Raw genomic sequence first — 15,355 nt, 5'->3', positions numbered from 1 at the left:
AAGACAATTTTTCTATCTACACACACGCATCTATGTATATAAACGTTTCGTTTTTGTTTTGATTGATTTCTATTTTTTCACAATTTTCCACTTTAATATCTTTGTATTTTGTATACATCAAGAGGAGAAGAAGTAGAAGAAGAAAAAATAACTAGAGAGCGCACCGTATTCCGTTCGTTGATGAAATGAACAATTTCCAACAATCTTCGTTGAGCACCATAAACAGACTGTCGTTTGGATTGCTGCTCTTGCTGTGCAATGATTCCTGTTTTGGCGTTATGTTATGGCAGCAGCAGCAGAAGCAGCATATCGGCATGTATGCGTTTGTATTTACATCTGTACAGAGCTCTTTGTATGTGTCCCCCCCCCCCTTCTTGGGTGGTTGGGTTATGGTTGTTTGTTTGTTGGGCAGTCAGCCGCGGCAGCGACGTCAGCTTTGTTCGTTTCAGTACCTCTACCTTTGTGAACAGAGCTCCACTAAGTAACATGTATCCACCAAGTCAGCTGAGAACTTGTGCACATTTTGCTGAGAATAGAATGTGTGTGAGAGAATTATGTTTAATTTCTCTCCACATAGAGTTGTATACAGAGTATTGAAGTTAAGCTTGATTTTTTGTTATATTTTTCTTATGATGTGCTCTCACTCAAACGAATGCAAATAACATAATGCAAACTTTAATGTTATTTTAAGAGATAACATGCAGACACTACAGAGTTGCCAACTGCATATTTAATCTATGTATATCGATTAATAATAATAAGAAACCCTCGAAATGGGAATTAGTGTAAACAAGTAAAAATTACTACTTCCGTTCAGTAAAAACGAAATGTGCATAATTTTTGGTCATTTATGCATTATTATTATGCATAATAATAAGAATTTTGGATACGATCCTATAGGTACACAAAAATGTCAAAAAAGAAAAGATCAGTTTATAGGGGAGCTATACCAGGTTGTGAACTGATGTAGACTATATTTTGCTTGAGTTTTGGAGATCCGGCCAGTAAAAACGAATTGTTCATATTTTATGCTGATAACATTGATCATTACGCATTATTATTATGCATAATAATAAGAATTTTGGATATGGTCCTACAGGTACCCCAAAATCCCAAAAAAGAAAACATCAGTTTATAGGGCAGCTATACCAGCTTGTGAACCGATTTGGACTATATTTTGCTCAAGTTTGGGAGATCCAAACAGAACTCAGCGATGGCTACCATGGCACAGCGGTTAGCATGTCCGCCTATGCCGCCGTTAGCCTGGGTTTGAATCCTGCCGAGGGCATCAAAAAAATGTTCTGCTGTTTGCTAATGCATTTGTGAGTAACTGTGCCATTTGAAATAAGTTAAAGCCTGCTAAGTTCGGTCGGGCCGAATCTTATATACCTCCATCATGGATCGCATTTGTCAAGTTCTTTGATTTACTTTTAATACCCACCACAATAGGATGGGGGTATACTAATCTAGTCATTCCGCACCTCGAAATATTGATCTAGGACCCAATAAAGTATATATATTCTTGATCGTCTCGAAATTCTGATTCGTACTACCCATGTCCGTTCATCCATCTGTCGAAATTACGATTGCGGCCGAACGCGTAGAGATAGTAGTAGTAGAGATTGCACAGATATTTTATATAGATCGTTGGGGATAGCAAATGGACCATATCGGTTTAGATTTGGATATAGCTCCCATATAAACCGATCTCCCGATTTGAGTTCTTAAGCCTATGGAAGCCACAATTTTGATCAGATTTGGCTGAAATTTTGCACATAGTGTTCTGTTATGACTTCCAACAACTGTGTGAAGTGCGATACAAATTGATGCATAACTTGATAAAGCTCCCATATAAACCGATCTCCCGATTTGACTTCTTGAGCCCATGGAAGCCACAATTTTGATTCGATTTAGCTAAAATTTTGCACATAGTATTGGGTTATGACCCCCAATGAAGGAACCAAGTATGATCTAAATCGGTCTATAGCCTGATATAGCTCTCATATAAACCAATCTCCCGATTTGACTTCCTGAGCCTCTGAAAGCAGCAATTTTTGTCCGATTTGGCTGAAATTTTGCACATAGAGTTCTGTTGTGACTTCCAACAACTGTGTTAAATACAACTCAAATCGGTCCATAACCTGAAATAGCTCCCAAACAAGCCGATCTCCCGATTTGACTTCTTGAGCCCATGGAAGCCACAATTTACATCCGATTTGGCTGAAATTTTGCACATACTATTCTGTTATGACTCTCGACAATGGAGCCAAGTACAGTCGAAATCGGTCTATAACCTAATATAGCTCCATTATAAATCGATCTCCCCATTTGACTTCCTGAGCCACTGGAAGCCGCAATTTTCATTAGATTTGGATGGAATTTTGCATATAGTGTTTTATTTTGACTTCCAACAACTGTGCCAAGTACGGTTGAAATCTGTGTATAACCTGATATAGATCCCATATAAACCGATCTCCCAATTTGATTTCTTGACACCCTGGAAGCCGCAATTTTCATCCGATTTGGCTGAAATTTGGTACATGGTGTTCTGTTATGACTCTCTACAACTGTGCCAAGTACGGTTCAAATCGGTCAAGAACATGATATAGCTCCCATATAAACCGATCTCCCGATTTGACTTCTTCAGTCCTTACAAGCCGCAATTTTTATCCGATTTAGCTGCAATTTTACATATAGTGCTCTGGAGGCCACCGTAGCACAGAGGTTAGCATGTCCGCCTATAACGCTGAACGCATGGGTTCGAATCCTGGCGAGACCATCAGAACAAATTTTCAGCTGTGGTTTTCCCCTCCTAATGCTGGCAACATTTGTGAGGTAAAGGGTGATTTTTTTGAGGTTAGGATTTTCATGCATTAGTATTTGACAGATCACGTGGGATTTCAGACATGGTGTCAAAGAGAAAGATGCTCAGTATGCTTTGACATTTCATCATGAATAGACTTACTAACGAGCAACGCTTGCAAATCATTGAATTTTATTACCAAAATCAGTGTTCGGTTCGAAATGTGTTCATTCACCGTAACGTTGCGTCCAACAGCATCTTTGAAAAAATACGGTCCAATGATTCCACCAGCGTACAAACCACACCAAACAGTGCATTTTTCGGGATGCATGGGCAGTTCTTGAACGGCTTCTGTTTTCTCTTCACTCCAAATGCGGCAATTTTGCTTATTTACGTAGCCATTCAACCAGAAATGAGCCTCATCGCTGAACAAAATTTGTCAAAATTTCGAACCGAACACTGATTTTGGTAATAAAATTCAATGATTTGCAAGCGTTGCTCGTTAGTAAGTCTATTCATGATGAAATGTCAAAGCATACTGAGCATCTTTCTCTTTGACACCATGTCTGAAATCCCACGTGATCTGTCAAATACTAATGCATGAAAATCCTAACCTCAAAAAAATCACCCTTTACTATGCCATATAAAACTTCTCTCCAAAGAGGTATAGCACTCCGTTCGGACTCGGCTATAAAAGGAGGCCTCTTATCATTGAGCTTGAACTTGAATCGGACTGCACTCATTGATATGTGAGAAGTTTGCCCCTGTTCCTTAGTGTTCATGTTCATGGGCAAAATTTGTTTTGTTTTTTGTGTTTTGTTATGTCTCTCAACAACTGCACAAAGTACGGTCCAAGTCGGTCCATAACTAGATATAGGTCCCATATTTTAGCAGAATTCATGGTGGTGGGTGCCCAAGATTCGGTCCGGCCGAACTTAGCACGCTTTTACTTATTCAAATATATATGAGCTATATGGAGTTATTGACCGATATGGGCCGTACTTGTCATGCAGCATTAGTCATAGAAAAACATCACCTCGAAAATTTCAGGTAAATTGAATAATAATTGCGCACTCAAGGGAGGTTCTGAAAGTCTAATCGGGAGATCGGTTGAGATGACAGCTATATGTCAGGATATGGACTCTTGAAGACCATACTTAACAGTTGTTGGAAGTCATGGCAAAATGACATATGCAAAATTTCAGCCAAATCTGATACGAATTGCGCCCTCTAGAGGCTCAAATAGTCTAATCGGGAGATGGGTTTATATGGCAGCTATATCAGGATATGTACTGCTATAAACCATACTTAACACAATTGTTGGAAGTAATAGTAATAGAACATATGACAAATTTCAGCCAAAGCGGATAAAAGTTGCGCCCTCTAGAGGCTAAAAAATCTAAACGGGAGATCGGTTCATATGGTAGCTTTATCAGGTTATAAACTGATGTAGGCCATATTTAACACAGTTGTTGGAAGTCATAACAAAACTCTTCGTGCAAAATTTCAGCCATATCGGATAAGAATTGCGCACTCTAGAAGCTCAAGAACTCAAAACCCATGATCGGTTTATATGGCAGCTATATCAAAACATGGACCGATTTAGACCATTTATAATCCCAAGTGACCTAGCTTTATTCCTTCAAAAATTAGCGTGCCTTCTACAGACAGGCAGACGGACGAGCGGTCATGGCTAGATCGATTTAAAATGTCATGGGGCCTTAGGCGAATATTTCGAGGAGTTACAAACGGAATGGCAAAATTAATATACCCCCATCCCTCAGTGGAGGATATAAAAATGGTATAACAGCCATTTAGAAACTTCACCCCCAAGAGATGTCGCACTGCGGCACATCGTTTGCACTGGGCTATAAAAGGGAGGTAATACTTAAACCAGACAGCACTCATTGATATGTGAGTAGATTGCCCCTTTTCATTAATGAACATTCCATTAATTCCATGGTCAAATTTGCTTTTGCATTACCAAAATCACACACTTGGCTTAATATAGCTTTGATTGTTTGAGGATGTCGAAAGTGCTGTATAGTCGACAAATTGAAGTTCTATTCCAAATATTCCTGTTCAGAGATCGTAAATGGATGAACGAATAATAAAATCTTCTTTCGGTTAATGCCTGTTCCGCCTTCTATTAAGTCCAGAAACAAATGTTCATAATCAGTACCCTTTAGTTCTATTTTTCTTGCTTGTTAATTCGGAAAACCTCTGTAGAAGATCTAATCGGCTCCGCTCGAATAACATTTCTATTAATTCCCACTAAATTTCAATGTTGTTGTAAAAGATTCCAAAACCCATTGAAATCTCCAACTATTCAATTATACCATAACCTTCTGCTTTAAAGACCCCTTTGGAATCTATGAACATATCCATGTAACGACACATCTCCGCCTTATTCCTCATTCAACCTTCTCGGTTGTTGTGCTTTGCTATAGCCCGGAGGTGAGTTCTTTGTGAAATGTGTTGTTTAAAAAAAAGCTCAACTGCAGGCGGCAAAAATCATATCCACATACAAATACCTACACATATGAAATATAGACAATGCACATTGGTAGTAATTGCGGATTTTTCATATAGTCGGCGTTGACAAATTTTTTCACAGCTTGTGACTCTGTAATTGCATTCTTTCTTCTGTCAGTTATCAGCTGTTACTTTTAGTTTGCTTTAGAAAAAAAGTGTAAAAAAAGTATATTTCATTAAAGTTCATTCTAAGTTCTATTAAAAATGCATTTACTTTCTTTTAAAAAATACGCAATTACTTTTTGGGCAACCAAATATATCCTCCACCATAGGATGGGGGTGTACTAATTTTGTCATTCTGTTTGTAACGCCTCGAAATATGCGCTGAGACCCCATAATGTATATCCGTCTGACCCCCTGTCCGTCCGTCCGCCTGTCTGTCGAAAACACGCTAACTTTTGAAGGAGTAAAGCTAGCCGCTTGAAATTTTGTACAAATACTTTTTATTAGTGTAGGCCGGTTGGGATTGTAAATGGACCAAATCGGTCCATGTTTTCATATACTTGCCAAATAAACCGATCTTAGGTCTTGACTTCTTAAGCCTCTAGAGGGCGCCATTCTTATCGGATTTGACTGAAATTTTGCACATGGTGTTTTGGTATTACTTTGAATAACTGTTCTAAGTATGGTTCAAATCGGTCTGTATTTGAATATAGCTGCCATATAAACCGATCTTGGGTCTTGACTTCTTGAACCTCTAGAGGGCGCAATTCTCGTTCGATTTGACTAAAATTTTGAATGTCGTGTTCCAACAACTGTGTTATGTATGATTCAAATCGGTTCATAATCTGGAATAGCTGTCATATAAACCGATATTGGATCTTGACTTCTTGAGCTAATAGAGCGCGCAATTCTCATCCGATTTTGCTGAAATTTTGCATGAGGTATTTTGTTATGACTTTCAATAGCTGTGCTAAACATGGCGCAAATCGATACATAACCTTATATAGCTGCCATATAAGCCGATCTGGGATCTTGACTTCTTGAGCCTCTAGAGGGCGCAATTCTCACTGATTTGGCAGAAATTTCATACAACGGCTTCTCTCATGACCCTCAACACGTATGTGTGTAATATGGTCTGAATCGATCAATAGCTTGATGCAGCTCCCATATAAACCTATCTCCCGATTTTGCTTCTTGTTTCAAATACTTTGGACAGAAAACACAAAACGGAAATGGGCCGAAACTCCCTTTATTGCAATATTCGTTTTGTAAATTCTTCCAGACTAAATCCTTATAAATCGAAAGGTAGTTGTTTGTTTTGTTTTAAATTTATTGTAATTTAAACCTTCACAAAAATACGTTAAAGTTACCAAAAAAAAATATTTCTTCCTTAGTATAGGCTACGTTTATTAGATGATCGCCATCTATGTTTCATTCTATCGCCATCTTTTTTTTTTCAAATATACAACGCAAAACATGCACTACTTTTCAGTGATGTACACTGAGACAATTGTTTCAGTTCTCAAAATCAAAGGTTATGTTAGCGGAAATTTGAGATTTTTTGTTAAAGATGTAGGTGGTATTAATGGCATACCGTCCATTTGGCAAAGGCATAATTGCTCGACGTGTTAAAGTAAAATTCGTCACATAAATATCATGCTAAGGAGTAAGCAAAATATGAAAACAGCTTATTTGAATGAACGGCAATGAGATGATCGCTTACATCATAGGGACATGTGTGATTGATATTGCTGTAGGGCCCGAAGTATTCAAATATGCGTTCAAATGACTTAAACCTTTTAGAATCGGCCATAAAAGCACAGAAATCCCATGTATTAACGATTAAGGGCATACTTTGAATGGTTGCATATCCTATGGTTACACCAGTCTTGCATGACGTGATTGGACCCTTCAGAAGACGCAGAACAACAGATAATCTTGGAACATTAGCATTGTCAGGTGCTAATTGACACAAGTCGAATTTGGAAAATTCTGGATCATGCGTGGTACAACGGGCAGTCCTTAACCAAAATTTAACAGCATACAACTTGAAAAGGGAAGACACATAAATAATTGGTTGCAAGATGGCACCATGATGGTATACACACAGCATACCTGTTGCACACAAGACAAAATTATTATATATCTCACAATTCTACCAAGCATTTTTGCGTATTTTCACTGAATGATGTGTCACAACTAACTACAATATTATTAAAATACTCTAGTCAACCAAAAGTAATTGCAGCGTATTTTTTGTCTTCGAAATCGGGTTCCAAATTACTTTTTGATGAGTTTTCTAATGATCAAAAAAATTCTCATCAATATATAATCATTTCAATTCGTATTTAATATTTAACGATAATGTCTTAAGGTGGGGATACCAAAATATAGGCTACGTAGAAAGCTTTCCCATAGCAATGAAAATGCTTTCAATGAAGTAAAACCCAGATGATGGAGGAGGTCGGCCCCACAATTGGTGCGAGGGTTTATCGGGTCCATCCGACTCGAAATGGCGAAGCGGTTATCCGCACTGCCTCTGTTGCTGAGAGGGAGAAGATCAAGGCAAACAAGAAATTTGCAGAGGTTGGCTTGGAGGTGGAAGTCCGCGACATATTGGGGCCTAAGGAGCTTGTCCGTAGGGGGTATATGCCGTTATAACTCCCGATGAGTTAATGACGGAGCTGTACAAGCTGAATTGTAATGAGGTCATGAGTACCGAGGTTTTCCGAAAGTCTGTCTTCTTGGCCAGTGCACCGTGGATTCCAGAAGGTGGTGCTGTCAATGTCACCCTCGAGTGCACTCCGAGAGTGGCAGATTAATTGTTTATTATTTAAATAGTTTAGATACACGGGGCGCATGCAAGACGCTGTCTTTGCATGTCATGGATGCATGGGTTTCGACCACAGAGTGCAGGATTGCCCCTCAAGGCTAATATGTGCCGCCGGTGCGAATTGGGTGGCCATGTGGATTTGGTTTGTTCTTACCCCTTTCGCTGCAGGAATTGCGAGTTCAAGGGGTTGCCGGCGGATCCTATGATAATCTCCGCGGCCTGTCGGATTTATGACGGTATGGCGGCTAGGGCGAACGGTAGGCATTAAAGATCTCATAGAAATTGGAGCCTTAGCTTTGGTATATGGATAAGAAGCTATTACTTGCGAGTAGCAATCCGCTCATCCTAAATCTAGACGCCCACACAACTTATCCGATGTGGTTCTCGAAAATGACCCAGTATTCGCTTGGCCATGGGAATCGCCATAATGGGCAGTTGCGAATGGTGACTTTAAATGAGGCGTGTTTAATATGTCGAGCGAGAAGTCTAAGTGGGCCTTCAGGCTTAAGTGACATTGACGTTATAGCAGCAAATGGGGCAGCATTTACTGTTTACTAGTTTAGGTGGAAGGTTTGTGGTAAATGGGGTACAAGTGATCATAATCCTATTGAGATTATGGTCACTTCCTGTGATCGACAGACTCGTGTTAGTTAGTTAGAGCTGTCTAGGTGCTGGAAAGATCGAGACGTGAACTCGGATTTTTAGGTGGAAAGTTTTAGGTAGACAGCATCAGCATTGACGTTAGATGACTTCAGGGCACTGACTTTAGAAGACTAGATTGCTAAGATAGACGTAGACGTCGATAGGCTAAACCGAGTAAGGCCAAGTTGTGGACCCGTGAGCTTGAAACGATGCGGCGGCAAAAATCAGGTCTCTGAGGAAGTGATACCAAAAAGCTAGAAGTTCCAACGCTAGGAATCTTGTCTCATGCAGAATCGTCTACCTTAGCTATCTGAGAACGGTTAAGCAACTGTTTAATTAGGAGCAAGGAAGATCACTTAAGAAAATTAGTATAGGACAACAGAGATGATCCGTGGGGCAAAGTATACCGAGTCAGGTCTCTGAGGAAGTGATTCCAAAGAGCCAGAAGTTCCAACACTGAGGATCCTTAGCAAACTGAGAACGTACAAGCTGTTATTGATTAAGAGCAAGAAAAAACACTTTGTGAGTTTCGTACAATACAACAGAGATGATGTATGGGGCAATGTATACCGCGTGTGCCGATGTGGTGGGCAACAGGGTACTAGCCTGGGCGACTTGGCCGATTTTAGAGTGGTAGACAATGTATTAACCTCTTGGAACGAGTGTGGTAGAGTCTTTATGGGAAAGTTATTTCCTGATGCGGATGAGCATGAATAGGCTCCATTAAGTCTAAAAAGATTCAAGTTAGTAGACAGTGTCTGCCAGCTTAGAAGCGGGAGATCAACTGGCATGGATGGTATGGCTAGACAGATGTGTAAAAGCATTTGGAGGGCTACAACTGATCATGTCGAGTCGATCCTAACATGAGTTGGTTATTTCCCTCGTATTAGAAAATGTACCCGTTTCTTTGTCCTGAAATCGTTCGATCTGTTGACTTCCAATCCATGATCGCATCGGAACATCAGTCTTCTCACCGTGCTCGCAAAAGTATTGGAGAGAATAACAGTGACAAAATTTAAGGATGACTATAGTACCAGTCATCAACCGTATCAGATCGCCTTTCGGAAGGAAAAGAGCACTGTGGATGCCTGGACCATGTGCAGAACTGTGTAAGCGAATCAAACGGCAAATATGTCCTTGGCATATTGGTCGATTTCAAAGGCGGGTTAAATTACGTGTCATGGCGCAGTGTTCTCACGAGATTAGGCGAAACAAGTTGTCGGAAACTTTCTCTTTGGCTTAGTTACTTCTACGTTAGAAGAGCTTGCGTGGTTGGTGCTAGCAATAAGGTTTGGAAGGGTAATGCGCTCTGCTGCTCTCAGGTGTCCATCTGTGCTCCATACATATGGAACCCTATGATGGATCCTCTGTTGAGACGTGTCGCTGAGTCCTTTAGAATTAGTGCGTATGATCTGCTCACCCTGGGTAAAGGAGATTCCAGACTTGCGCTGAAAACTCGGGGTGAGCAGGCCATGAACATTGTGCGCGAATGGAGCGATCATTTTGGTGTTGATGTGACAATGTATCTTAAAGGCATCTTTCGCGGAATAGCCCACCCACTATTCGATCTGGTGGTGCTAGCATCAGAAACGTAAAGCTTGTAAAATATCTGGGAGCGACGGTTTAGAGAGAATGTGTTTCGTGGTCCATAGGGATCGGGTTAAGCAGAATATGACTGGGGTAGCGTGTTCTGAGAAGTGATTGAGGTCTTAGCCGTCGCGCTGTTCGCTCGATATATGGTGGTCTATTTGTTTCTTGGGAGGCCACCGTAGCGCAGAAGTTTGCATTTCCGCCTATAACGCTGATGGCCTGGGTTCGAATCCTGGCGACAACACAGAAAATAAATTCTCAGCGGTTGTTATTCCCTCCTAATGATGGCGGCATTTGTGAGGTACAATGCCATGTAAAAACTTATCGGACTAGGCTTTAAAAAGGAGGCCCCTTATCATTGAGCTTAAACTTGAATCGAACCACACTCAGTGATAAGTGTGAAGTTTGCCCCTGTTCCTTAATGGAATGTTCTTGGCCAAATTTACATTTGCATTTTTTTCTTGCTAAGCACCATCGAATTGCTGCCACTGCCCTTGGACGGAAGAATATCATCTTTTGTTTGATGGTGACTATGCTGGTTTACCTGTCTGTGTGTAGGGTTGTTTCGATAAATTCACTACAGGTTTTGCTTGGCGTGGTGGTCACCAATGCTAAGAAGTTCCAGTCAGAGGTTCTAATGCTGGCGATAGGTATGATGTACTATGCCATGTAAAAATTTCTCTCTAAAGAGGTGTTCTACTGCGGTACGCCTTTTGGACTCGACTATAGAAAAGAGGTGCCTTATCATTGAATTTTAACTTGAGTCAGACAGCACTCGTTCATATGTAAAAAGTTTTCCCCTGTTCCTGGGCATGGGAAAATTTTAATTTGATTAGCTTGGCGTGCCCCGCTTGGTTTTATCGTGGATTACATGGTTTTTCTGTACAATGTGAGGGAGAAAATTCCATTCGTGCGCGAATGGAATCGAGGCACTTCTTTCGTTGCGTCTTGATGATAGTTGGAGAACCAGATGGGCGAACAGTGACAATGGTCGGGTGACTTACGAATTTATTCGTTCTCGTGACGTTCGTGCGGGACCTCCCTGAGGTTGGCCATGGCCTTAGTCTGGGTTTCATACCGACAGGATATAGCTCCTTTAATGATTTTCTGCATCAGAGGAAATTGTCCGCGACTGATTTGTGCGACCTTGGGACACCTGAGGACTGAAGGCATGTACTGACCGAATGCCCATACCATGCAGAAATTAGAGATTCAGGCACGATCGGAATAAGCGAAACGGTGTGGGACTTCAGCAGGGCCCTCGTAGACTAGACGACTGTTGTAGGGTTGGCCTCTTTTCGTCCGGGAAGTATTTAGTAGGAGACGAACACGACTCAGTGGAGGCATAAATACACGCTAGCTATCCAAAACGAGGTGTTGCTGTATTAGCGCAATCCAGTGATTTTAGACTGCGCATGACTTGGCCTGGCACCTGCCTTGCACATGTTGATGCTGTGGCGTTTGCCCTTTGTTGTTTTCCATTGCCTTTGTGGTTGTTCTCTGTCATCCCTGAGTATGGCCGAGTGTGATTCACATATGGAGCTGATATATTTTGCGTAGCCCTTGAGCCCTGCCGTGCCCTGTTTGTGTATATCGTGTATCTTGATTTTGTGCATGCTGGCTATAGGTCGGTTTAGGGCGATTCCTTTTTTCCTAGGTGACTAGTCCGGGGCTAGTAGTCTTTTATGGCTACGAAGTCTGACCGGAGACTTTAATCTGGTATCGGGTGTTAGGAGTCCCTGGTACTTCAGTTCCAACCTGACAATAGTGAGGCGGCAGTGGGGAGTAACTTGCGTCATCGGTACCTAATGCGAGATGCAGAAATGTTCTTAAGGAGCGAAATAAAATCCTGTTCGCTGCACTGAACAGTTACCTATTGGGTTGCCCAAAAAGGATGCGGATTTTTTAAAAGAAAGTAAATGCATTTTTAATAAAACTTAGAATGAACTTTCATCAAATATACTTTTTTTACACTTTTTTTCTAAAGCAAGCTAAAAGTAACAGCTGATAACTGACAGAAGAAAGAATGCAATTACAGAGTCACAAGCTGTGAAAAAATTTGTTAACGCCGACTATATGAAAAATCCGCAATTACTTTTTGGGCAACCAAATATATAAGTTAGGACCAAAATTTGTTTAGTATATATATGATGCCTTAGTGAAGGTTTGTCAGCTGGCATTGCCAGGGGATCTTTATTCAAAGATGGGAAATAGGAAGCTGCTTCGGTTTTGATTTTATTCAAGACATTCCATTTAGAAAGTCTTCCCTACCGAAGTATACAACTGCCAAAGAGTCCTTCCATCATACCAAATTCAACTTCAATTTCAACTTCCTCAATAGTTTAGACTTAAACTGAAATGTGTACCTGTGTTCTAGTATTGAGAAGAAGTTTCGAGTATTTTGCGTTGCAAAGGAAATCAGCGTCGCCTGAACCCTTTGGTTATTTGGCATCAATTCACCTATACTCGAACATATTACGAGTCATTTCAATAAATTGCATGGTTGATTAAACTTTTTTTCATAAAATTAACCTTTTCTGCGTACAATGAACCTTTGTTTGTACAATGAAACTTTTTTGTGTATATTGAACCTGTCATGAGATAAGTTCTTTTTTACCACAATAAATACTATCTCATGGATATAACTAGAAAATATTATTGAAATTGCACAAAAATTTATTGCATATTTTTTTCTACATACCAAACATCTGCCAAACCAACAAAAATTTGACCCGAACAAAGTTGATCGAGAAACCGGTTTACATGGGAGCTATATCAGGTTATAGACCGATTCAGAACGTACTTGGCACAGTTGTTGAAAGACATAACAGAACAGTACATGCAACCTGTAGCCAAATCGGTCAAAAATTGCAGTTTGAAAGAGCTCAAGAAGTCAAATCGGGAGATGGGTTTGTATTGGAGCTATATCAGGTTATAGACCGTTGTGGACCTTACTTGGCACAGTTGTTGAGAGTCATGACAAAACACTACAAAATGCAAAATTTCAAAAATTGCAGCTTATAGGGGCTCATGAAGTCAAATCGGGAGATCGGTTTATATGGGAGCTATATCTAAGTCTAAACCGATATGGCCCATTTGCAATTTCCAACGACCTACTTCAATTCTAAGTATCTGTGAAGATTTTCAAGCGGCAAGCTTGCTTTACGCGTTCGATCGCTATAGTGATTTCAACAGACGGACGGACATAGCTAGATTGACTCAGAACGTCGAGACGATCAAGAACATTTATACTTTATGGGGCCTTAGACCAATATTTCGAGGTGTTACAAAAGTAATCTCAAAAAAAAAATTTTAGTTAGGTATTCCGTGCTATTTACAAAGTCCTTAATTGTTTTTTATACCACTTCCCTACGTTGGTTCATGTCTGGTATTGTATCTCCACCTATGTGCCGGTGCCTGTTCGACGCCAACGTCTCATCATCTTCCCCACATGCCCTAAACATGCTATCACTTGCCGCACCGAATTTGTAGTCCTATGTGTCCCCTTATGATACCAAGAGCTATACTGACCTCCTTCTTACTTTCTTTAAGTAATAGCCTCGTCCTCTCACGATCCGGATCACCCCATAGGATTTTCGCCGTCCTACATACTATTTCGCTGTTCTAGAGTGTAAAATGCGCGTTCGTCGCCCACGCCCTTAACTCGGACTGCGTCGACCTGAAAGGCTTCGGATTAATAAATTTTATTGGCGGCAGTACTCTGACATTCACCGCCAAATCGTCTGCCTTTTTATTCCCCCTTACTCCGTTATGGCCCGGCTCCCAAACGATGGGGATTTTGCCATTCTGAGAGAAGGTGTTAATCACCTTCTTTTACTGCAAGACTTTTCGTGACCTTATCGTCCTAGTGTTTATTGCCCTTATGGCAATAGTCTTCAGTGCCTTAGTGGGCGTGGTCCTCATCGCACCGCCTATGCCAAGACAACATGTTCTCTGAACTTGTTGTATGGTCCTTATATTGCACTTTTTCTCCACACCAATCCACCAAACTTCTGAGGCGTAAATAAGTAATGTTCTAATCACTAATTATGCCCTCCACCATAGGATGGGGAGTACACTAATTTCGACATTCCGTTTGTAACACCTCGAAATATGCGTCTTAGACCCCATAAAGTATATATATTCTTGATCGTCATGACTTTTTAAGTCCAACTAGCCATGTCTGTCCGTCTGTCTGTCGAAAGCACGCTAACTTTCGGAATAGTAATGCTAGGCGATTGAAATTTCACACAAACACTTCTTATTGGTGTAGGTCGGTTGGGATTGTAAATGGGCCAAATCCGTTCATGTTTTGACATAGCAGCCATATAAACCGATCTTGGGTCTTGATTTCATGAGATTCTAGAGGCTGCAATTTTCATCCGATTTGGCTGAAATTTTGTATGAATTGTTTTGGTATGACTCCCAACAACTGTGCTAAGTATGGTTCAAATCGGTACATAACCTGATATAGCTGCCATATAATCCGATCTTGAATCTTGACTTCTTGAGCCACCAGAGGGCGCAATACTCATCCGATTTGGCTGAAATTTAGCATGAAGTGTTTCGTTATGACTTCCAACAAGTGTCCATATCGATCTATAACCTGATATAGCTGACATATAAACCGATCGGGGATCTTGAATTCCTAAGCCTCTAGAAGGGCGCAATTCTTATCTGATTTGGCTGCAATTTTGTTCAACGGCTTCTCCCATCACCTTCACCATTTATTCAAATAGGATCCGAATCGATCTTTAGCCTGATACAGCTCACATATTAACCGATCTCGCGACATTATTTCTTGAGCCCCTATAGGGCACAAGTTTTACAGATTTGGTTAAAATTTGGCACAATGACTTCTACTTTGCTCTTCAACATTTCAATTCATTTATGGTCCGAATCAGACTATAACTTGATATAGCTCCAATAGCATTACAATTCTTTTCCATTATTCTCTGGTTGCCTGAGAGGAGATACCGGGCAAAGAACTTCACAAATGTGATCCATGG

The 15,355-nt window shown here is 40.6% G+C and overlaps 1 protein-coding gene across 1 annotated transcript; it reads right to left on the bottom strand.

Moving 5' to 3' along the window:
- Window positions 1-6,796: 6,796 nt before the first annotated feature.
- Window positions 6,797-7,447, bottom strand: LOC131996048 (uncharacterized). The gene is made up of 3 exons (XM_059365475.1): window positions 7,441-7,447; window positions 7,005-7,396; window positions 6,797-6,940 (listed from the first exon to the last, which is right to left on the bottom strand). The coding sequence occupies exons 1-3, from the start codon at window positions 7,445-7,447 to the stop codon at window positions 6,797-6,799; spliced, it is 543 nt and encodes a 180-aa protein (XP_059221458.1).
- Between the last annotated feature and the right edge of the window lie 7,908 nt (window positions 7,448-15,355).

This window comes from Stomoxys calcitrans, chromosome 3 (assembly GCF_963082655.1).
Source record: "Stomoxys calcitrans chromosome 3, idStoCalc2.1, whole genome shotgun sequence".
Taxonomy (NCBI): Eukaryota; Metazoa; Arthropoda; class Insecta; order Diptera; family Muscidae; genus Stomoxys; species Stomoxys calcitrans.
Note: the sequence above shows the minus strand (reverse complement) of the source record. Positions and strands in the feature narration are given on the sequence as shown.